The 9,532-nt window shown below is 40.2% G+C and overlaps 1 protein-coding gene across 1 annotated transcript in view; it reads right to left on the minus strand.

The window, feature by feature from the left end:
* Lama3 (laminin, alpha 3) overlaps window positions 1-9,532 on the minus strand; it is a 202,840-nt gene that overhangs the window by 47,148 nt on the left and 146,160 nt on the right. The window contains exons 41-49 of the mRNA XM_013014815.1: window positions 9,209-9,257; window positions 8,672-8,693; window positions 8,254-8,260; window positions 5,952-6,058; window positions 3,989-4,039; window positions 3,274-3,425; window positions 2,043-2,153; window positions 1,812-1,923; window positions 1,454-1,621 (exon numbers count right to left, since the gene is read on the minus strand). Of these exons, the coding sequence (XP_012870269.1) occupies window positions 1,454-1,621; window positions 1,812-1,923; window positions 2,043-2,153; window positions 3,274-3,425; window positions 3,989-4,039; window positions 5,952-6,058; window positions 8,254-8,260; window positions 8,672-8,693; window positions 9,209-9,257 (779 nt within the window). The remainder of the gene's footprint in view (window positions 1-1,453; window positions 1,622-1,811; window positions 1,924-2,042; window positions 2,154-3,273; window positions 3,426-3,988; window positions 4,040-5,951; window positions 6,059-8,253; window positions 8,261-8,671; window positions 8,694-9,208; window positions 9,258-9,532) is intronic.

The following is a 9,532-nucleotide window of genomic DNA, read 5'->3' on the forward strand; positions in this document are numbered from 1 at the left end:
GTTCAAAGCTAATGCTCTACCACTTCCAGCTTTTTTTGAGTAGCTCATTGGAGATAAGTCTCACAGACTTTCCTGCCCAGGCTGGCTTTGAAACACAATCTCCATAGCTCAGCCTCCTGAGTAGCTAGGATTACAGTGCCCAGCTGAAACTAACTTATTAATGGACTGACTGTGTACATTGTAGGCACTGCCTCATTTTCCTTCCACGATAACTACAGGAAAACTTTAATTATCATCCTCACACTACTGAGAAGAAGAGTGACTCAAAGTTACATGACCAGGCAGACTTGGGACTTGAACCACAACTGCAGAATATATATTGAAACTGCCACCATATAGCAAATTTGAGGTGACATTTGAGCAGTACAAATGCTAGAAGAAAACTACACATATAGTATAGTATTAACTTGTATACATCCTTTTATTTGGATATTAGTGATATATACATCATTTTACTAGGCAATAACTACCAGTACTTGAAAAAATGCATCAAGTTAGCATCTCCCAGATTTGAGCAAGTGATGCATTTTCCTTCCCCCCAAATTTGAAATATATTTACTTAATTTCTAGGATATCCATCTTATTTTTTTTTGGCAATTGTGCTAACATCAATCTGTGATTTGAAAATCCAATACTGGTGAAGTAACCATTATATTAAATATATAATATAATAAAGGACCAGGCATGGCAGCTAACACCTGTAATCTCGGCTACAAAGGAGACAGAGCAGGATCGTAGTATGAGCCCAGTTATGAAGGGAAAAACCCTACCTGTAAAACAAACTGTGAACCAGGAGTTTGTGGTTCACGCCTGTAATTCTAGCTACTCAGGAAGCTGAGATCTGAGGTTAACAGTTCTAAGCCAGAGACAGCCCAAGCAGGAAAGTCCATGAGATTCTTATTTCTAGTTAACCACTGAAAAGCCACTGTGGCTCAAGTGGTAGCGTACTTGCCTAAAAAAAATCCTGAGAGGCCCTGAGTTTCTAGTACTCTGACATACACATACACATGTACACACACACACACACACACACACACACACACACACACACACACACACCTTTAGCAAATAGTACTAGGGCATGGCTCAAGTAGTTGAATACCTGCCTAGCATGTACAAAGCCCTGAGTTCATATCTAGTACTAGAAAAAAAAAAACAATAGTAAAAATTGGAAAGATATAAAAGAACACTGGAAGAGCAAAGATGCAGTTTAAAGAAGAAAAGAAGTATCAATAATATTAAGTTTTAGGATAATTTTTATCCATGATTCTACAATCTTTTGAGACACAGTCTCCTAGGCTGGTGGGGAGAGCTATTCCCAATTCTAGCACATGCTTGATCTAACTGTAGTACCCCCAAAATAGGGAGAACTTCCACCTGGAAGTCCTCCACCTGTCTTCCTCATGTCCAATAAATTCAGATGGACTGTGGGGAGAATCTGGCTCATCCTTACAGAGCTGAGCTTCCCTTCTTTCGGCTTCCGCTTCTCTGAGGTGCTTCCCAAAGTTTCGGTTCCGCATTTCCCTCAGCATGCGCTCCGACTCCGCCAGCTCTCTGGAGAAGTCACCTAACGGCAGCCGGTTTCCTTCTCGATCCGTTCCAGAGATCTGTCTCAAGAGAACTGGAAACACCACATTGTTTATTTAAATTGTAGACAACTTGAAGGGGAAAACACAGTAACTTTTGGGGGGTTATTACTCTAGGATCATTTTCATCATGATGGGTTCTCAAATTGTAATTCTTTCCATATATAACAAAGGGTTATGTAATGAAACGAAATACATGTCATTGGGCTGAGTAATGTTTCTTACTGTGCACATTCCGGATGACATTTTTAATCTTCATATCCAGCTCTTTTGCATTTTGAATTGTCCGATCAACATTATTGTACAATGATTGTGCTTTTCTGGAATTTATTTGAGCCTACATGAAAAAAATCAATTTTGCAATACATTAAATGGATGGGGGAGAAAAACCTAAAAACATCTGAAAGCAAACAAAGAAAAAAGTGGTTATAGTAGTTGATCTAAGAATAGATTAACCTTTTCTTGCAATGCTTCAAATTCATGATTCAAATTGCCCAGTTCCTTTTGCAGGCCATCCATTTTTGATCCATGGTTTGAAATGGCAGAACGGTAGCTGAGTACCTGGTTCTGAAAGTAAAACGCAAAGTGATTAGGAATTTACCATTCTCTCATTCTAGCAACCTGGTAAATGGGCAACAAAATGCAAGGACTTATTTAACAAGATCAGTGCCAGCTCTGCAGAAAAACACATATATGGTTACAAGAGTCTATTTTCCCATGTAAATTATGATAGGACTCTAAAACAAAGTAGTTATGTTAGTCAGCTGTCTGTGTTAGTTAGCTTTCTGTCACTGTAATAAATACCCAAGATCATCAACTCAGAAAGAAGAAAAGGCTATTTCGGCTTTACTTGAGTCTTCTGAATGCAAGAGGGTGAGCTAATGGCTCTATGAACAAAATAAGCCTGACCAGAGACATTTGTAAGTAAAGAACATATAGGAGTATTTTGTGTGCTCATGAGTATTTCAGGTAAAAACTTGATCTGCACTTCAGTCAGGGGAGGGAGGAACCCCCTTGAGCCTTATACTTCATCAGCTGTTTGTTCCTTCATTACTGCTTGAGTATTCATTCCTGTTGCATATAATGTTGACCATCAGTGTCCTCAGGTTCTATATCTAAGACTTAGCCATGAATCAAAAATATTACTTGTAGGTATGGCTCACACAATCCTAGCTACTCAAGAGGCTAAGATCTGAAGATCACAGTGAAGCCAGCCCAGGCAGGAAAACTCTGTAAGATTCTTATCTCTAATTAAGCACCAAAACATTGTAAGTGGAGCTGTGACTCAGGTGATAGAACACTAGCCTTAAGTTAAATAAATGTATGACAGTGCCCAGGTCCTGAGTTCAAGCCCCAGTACCAGCATGCACACACACACACACACACACACACACACATACACAATTGTATTTGTTTTGAATGTACACAGACTTCTTCCTTATTAATGTTCCCTAAAAATATGGTGTAAGACTATATCTATGACATTTACAAAGGATTGGACATAATGAGAAAACTAGACATGATTCAAAGTAAACAGGAGGGTATGCATAGGTGATGTGCAAATCCTATGCCAATTCATATAAAAGACTTAAGCATCTGAATGTTGTGATATCCGTAGGGGTCCTGGAACCAATCCCCTGTGATATCAAAACTCAACCTTGTTCACTGAGGTATCTAGGGAACTTACCCTCAGGTCCTTGGCCTGGGTTTCTATGTGCCGAATTTGCTCCAGAGCACCAGCACTGGCACTCAAGCCCTGCAGCTGTGACTTGACCAAGCGGAGCTCCTCACTCATGGTGGCCAAGTCATTTAAGAGCGTCATCACACAGCTGTCACAATCTGCAGGGGCCACAGTCAAAGGCAAATGTGCTTGGTTGGTGCCAAGGGAGGATACAGAGAATGCAAGGCCATATGGCCCCATGGACAAGCCCACACAGACCATCACAGGTACAAAGCACAGCCTCATCTTTACTGGGGAGGATGCAGATTCCAAAGAAAGAACAGCCTGCTACCCAGGAGCATTGGGAATAGAAATGGTGATACTGTGCAACCACATGCTTATTTTGTATGTGGGGTAGAGAATAATACAGAGCTTTTATTTATGGAGTGTTTCCTATCTACTAAGCATTGCACATGAGGTATACGAGCTTTTCCCCTGGTGCGCTTATTGCATCTCCATTCACCAAATGGTGGGATGGAGGCTTGGAGGAGTAAGGTGGTTTGCTGAATGTCATACAGCCCCAGAGGTTGACACAGGCTGAGTGCAACCCTGCCTGGCCTCCTTCCTCCTCCTCCCACAGATGCTTCTCACATTGAAAACAGTGAATCCCAGCATGGCTCTCACATAACTTAACTAACCCCCTACAACTTGGAAGGAAGAACGGGTGTCTTTCTTTGCTCACCATCACATTCTTCTGCCGGGCTGCTATCTTTGGGCTCTTGATTTATGCAGTCTAAAAATCAGGGGAAAGACCAAAGAAGACATTGTCATTAAATTTACTCTTCACCTGTCACTTAACCTAGTTTTCAGAAAAGTTCTGAAGTCACCCACCCACACAGCATCACTGGGCCCATCTTCTTCTTTTTCCCTCAATCACCCACGTCATTGCTGGTGGAGCTTTGTTTGGAACTTCTTTTGTGTGTTTTCTTGATTATATGCCATTTATCCTTCAAAAAGGGCCATCTCTGCAGAGGGCTATGCCTTGCTTTTATTTCTCCTTCCTGCCTTCCGTACTTTCTCCCTCCCTCGCTCCTCCTTTCTCCTTCCCTCCCTCTAGTCCTTCTTTCCTTCCTTCTTTTTTTCTTCATAGGTATTAATGCTTAAACTCAGGGCTTCTTACTCTCAATTAGCTTTCCAGCTCATGGCTGGTACTCTACCCCCTGAGCTGGTTTAACATTTTTAACATTTTAACATCTTTGGTTTAACATTTTTCTCACTGATTAGAGATAGAGTCCCATAGACTGTTCTGCCTGGGAAATCCTCTAGGTCTCAACCTACTGAATAGCTAGGATTATAGGCTTGAGCCACTAATAGCCAATGGCTATGCCTTTCTTATCAAATTAAAACAAAATCAGTTAAGGCTTTCTTTAGTGGACGGATCCTATATGTTCATAATGCTTCTAATATCATTCACACACAATGAACAGTCATTGAACATCTTTCAACATTCACTATACTTTTGTAGTAGGTATGGAGATTATCAAGGCAATGAGACAAAGATCCCTGTTACCCTTTGTTTAACAGTCCCTCTTGAGAAGCAGCCAAATAACAAAATAGTGTGGCAGATTTTGTGACAGAGCTAGGCATGCAATGTTGTTAAGGCCCACCGTCAACCACTGCATATATCAGCAGAACCTTGAGGTTTTTTTTAACCCTAGTGGTTATCCTTGAAACTTCTTTACTCCTTCTATGTCTGCTCTTTCTCCATGCTATAAATCCTTCTGCTGAAATGCTGTCTTGCTTCCTTCTGAAAGTGTCTAATATCACCACAGCAAAGCTCCAAGCATGAAGCTTTGCTAAATTGCCCTTTAGTATTTTAAATATGTGGCAGGATGCATTTGCTTCCCTTCCCAACTTCGCATCATTTGATAGCGGGGTGGCATGTAGTATGCTTTTTCTATTTCCATCCAAGCAAAAAAAAAAAAAAAAAAGCTGTTGAATAAGATGGGACCAAGAATGTCCTAAGGCATGACAATAAACATTCCATTATAGAGTGGTCTTAACCCATTTATTCTACATGCCTTTAGAATGGCCACTGGATCAGAAGTAATCAAGGGTTTTGCTCTACAACTTCCCTGTAACTATAAGATGAGAAGTGTTAGCTAAGTGATGTTATACTACATCAAAAGCATTTTTCTGGTATATTAACATTAACATGAACATTATATTAATATTTTCTTTGAAAGAAGGAAGTGAATGGGTAGTCTTTGTTTCAAAGGGCTCCTAATGTGTCCTTACCAATACCTCCTAATTATCTTTTCCTGTGTGTAAAATCCAACTCAAATACCTTCCAACATCCCAGAATATGTGCAGCTGTGAGAGAAAAACACTTTACCCCAGATGAGAGAAAGCTGACAGGAAGATAATACTACAATATCAAAATCACCTTATGGACATTTAAAGTTATTTTAGCTGTAATTTATTAAGTTTTTTAAACCATCAAATTGCTTAAATATAAAACTAGCTGAAGTAGTTTGTGAAAGCTGTAAATATTACTATTTGCAGAGTTATCAAAGCAAGGGGACAATTGGTTAATTGGTATTTATATATTATGCATCCTGGACATCGGTGCTTGGGTCAAATAAAGTGGATATTTTATTCTGACTTTACAAATGCAAGTTAACAGAGGTATGCATTGGTCTTACCTCCGGTTAGGGGGTCACAAATCCCCAACTGGCCATTGCTGTTACAATTGCATGGTTGACAGCTACCTCCAAATTTCTGGGGATTCCCAAAATATCCAGGTGCACATCTACACAAAACAGAGAAGGGAGAAGAAGCATTACCTTTTCTCATTACCTTTTCTCAGCCTCTAGCTCCCTGTTTGGCATATTTTATATAATCTTGTGAGAGAAAAGGTGACACGGATTAGGATTAGCAAGAATGAATACTTTCCATTGTGGGGATATTCATCCCTTGAATGAGGCTGATAAGGGTAGGAGGCAGGCGGCTCCAAGAGGTCACCCCCCTTCCCCTTTTTCTGTTTCCAGGATTATCAAGTCCTCAACTACTTGGCAGCTCAATAGCAAATGAACAAAAACCACACAGGATCAAATGGTTTGGCCAATATGAAAGTCAGGATGGCTGGCTTTTATGTAAGAATTACATTCCTAAAGATATTGCTTAATTGAAAACTAATTTCCTCATAGAAATAAATTGCATGTGAAAGACTTTCTTCATCTTTCCTGATGTGTTATTTCAGAGCAATATAATTTGTATTTGCACTGATTGGCAAGGTGAGAAATGAGCTTAAACATATTATTAGTGATACAATCTGAATTCCTGACCAACAAGTTTAAAGATCAGGTGTCTCAGACTCTTAGAGTCTGTTTTCTACAAGGATAAAACAAATACATGTTAATGTACTTTATTTGAACTGAGAATTCAATTGAAATCTTTCCATTTAGCAAAGTTCCACTCCCTACTTTATCAAGCCCAAGTTGTCATTAAATTGATAAATGGAATCTTGTCATTAATGGAATTGGTAGAATCAAGGAAACATGGTAACTCCTGTCCAAAAATTTAAGCTTTACATTAAAAAAACAAAAAACCTAACAGCTAGTTCACAGATGATGGCTCAAATAATAGCTGGTCACAGTAGCCCCATGACTGTCAGGCCAGCTGTGTGATTGGTTAAGATAGGGAGGATCATAGTTCCCAGCTAACCTCGGTAGAAAAAATCTGTAAGATTCTAGCTCCAGAGAAAGGAAGCTAGATGTCACCACATACAGCTATGTATGTGCTTGTGATTCCAGCATCAACAAGAAGCATAAAAGTAGGCAGATTTAGGGGTTAGAAGTATGGCTCAGTTGGCAGAGCACTAGCCAATGAGCAAAGCAGAGTTCAAGTCCTGGTCTTGCAACAAAGAAAGAAACTAGGTAGATTCCTACATAGGTATGTGTCCAAGTGGGAAGAAAGCCCTAATTGGAAATAAATAAATAAATAAAACGAGGGCTGGAGCTATGGTCAGCAGTACCATGCCAGCCTACTAAGCATAAGGCCCAAAGTTCAAACCTCCAGAACTGCCATAGAGATAGACAAACAGTGTTAAACAACTTTAATATATTTCATCAATGTATACCCAGTGATGTACCCACAGGACACAGGTTTGGGGTCAGGAAGAAGGGACTGAACCCTTTCCTTCACCACTTAGCACTGTGATTAGTCTTCCTACTCCTACCCATCCCACAAAATATAGAAGCTCCATGAAAACTTCTTTGTTTGGTCTTTTGTACCATGCTATATCCCTAGAACCTTACAGTGCCTGGCACATTATAATAATACATTTTTTGGATGGATGGATGAATGAGTGGTTGGACTAATAATAAGAGATAATTTGGTAAAGAATCTAGTGCCATGCTTGTATGTAACAATAAACACTCAATAAAAAGTAGGCATGGCCAGGTGCTCATAGCTCACATCTGTCATTTTAGCTACTTAAGAGGCTGAGATCAGAGGATTGTGGTTTAGCCAGGGCCTGAAGGCCTGTGATACTTTAATCTCCAATTAACCACCAAAAAGCTGGAAGAAGAGCTGTGGCTCAAGTGGTAGATTGGTAGCCTTAGACAAAAGAGCTCAGTGACAGTACCCAGGTCCTGAGTTCAAGCCCCAGGACCAGCACTGAAAAAAAAACATAACAAATCAAAACAAAACAAAAAAGAGTAGGCATGATTACAAGGCATAATGAAATACTCATTTTATAACAGGTATTACATGGAATTATTATACCTGAGAAAGACAAGACGCAGCAAATTCATGTATTCCCTAATTCACAGCAAGACAAAATTAAACAAAAAAGAAGGAAACAAGCTGAGGTGGCTTAGCTACATCTATTAAGCCAGATGGTAAAATATAATAATACAGTTTTACTTATGAACGGGCCCCATATCCTGCCCAACAAACTATGTCATGCAGAAGATCTATGTTCTAAAACACTTTATTGTATACATCTCACCTGTACCTAAACTTTCCATGTAGAAGACACAAAAGTACGAGGTACTTTATATTAAAGTCACATAAATATTCGGGAAGTTTTCTTCCTCTTCCTTTATTCTTACAAAGCATCCGTTACAGATTACAACATAAATAACTGGCTTGGAAGTGGTACTGTGGTTCAAAGTGCTAGAGTACTAGCCTTGAACAAAACAGCTCAGGGACAGTGCCCAGGCCCCAAGTTTAAGACCCAAGACCATCAGAAAACGACAACTACTACCAAAAAAAACCCTGGCTTTCTTAGGGCTAAACACAATCAATGGAAGTACAGTTTTCTGATTCCACAGACGACATTAACACAATTAAAGAGCACAGAACACATTTGTCATGTGTGACTCTCTGTGGCCAACTGAAAGAGAAGGAAAGTAACCACAATAAGAGCCAGTAAGCCCTTCCTTCCATCCACACGTGTTCCAGGCAGGCTACTCCTCCCCCACCCAATTAGACTTCCCCACAGAGCAGAGTCCTGTTTTTGACATATTCCTTGTATTTTTTTCATTCCAATATAAGGACTCATGCCAGGAAAAATATCTGGATATACAATCTATGTGTAAAAGTGAAGAATGTCCACATCAGCTTAGCATTTACCTGGGAAGATTTTTTTTTTAACAAAAGAAACCATGGTTTGCTTTCTTGAGGCATCAAATGAAATAAAATTATGCTCAGAGGAGAGCTGATCATTAAAAACTTCTCTTCAAATTAGCTGCCTGCCAAATAATGGATGCTGCAGCAAACCTGCTGCAGTCTTCGGCTTGTTTATGGAAAACCATAAGGAGGTTTAAATTAGGAAGCCTCTTGTGTGCCAACTCCTCTAGCTTCTCAATCTCAAGCTCTAATACCTTCCCCACCCCCATACCCTCTCCTGCTCATCCATCCTGTCCTGGTACAGCTGTGTCTCCCTCCCCTTGACTTTCCAGGCTGGTTGGATGGCCCTCGAGTTGCAGCCTGACCTAGCCCAACTTGTTTCTGTATCTGTTCACCACTGGCCCGCAGAGTCCATGCTCTGTTTGCTGATGTGTTTCTGGTGCTTAGCCCAGTATCAGGCACATGCTAGGGTCTCCATGCATTTTTGCCATTGAAAGAAAGAATGAGTACATGTGAGGCCAGTATAGGAAATGTTCCTTTTGGGGGCTGGGAAGGTGGCTCAGTGGTAGAGTGCTTGCCTTGCATGCATGAGGCCCTGGGTTCGATTCCTCAACACCACATAAGCAAAAATAAAAAAAGCCGGAAGTGG

Source organism: Dipodomys ordii, unplaced genomic scaffold, assembly GCF_000151885.1.
Source record: "Dipodomys ordii isolate 6190 unplaced genomic scaffold, Dord_2.0 Scaffold25, whole genome shotgun sequence".
Classification (NCBI taxonomy): domain Eukaryota; kingdom Metazoa; phylum Chordata; class Mammalia; order Rodentia; family Heteromyidae; genus Dipodomys; species Dipodomys ordii.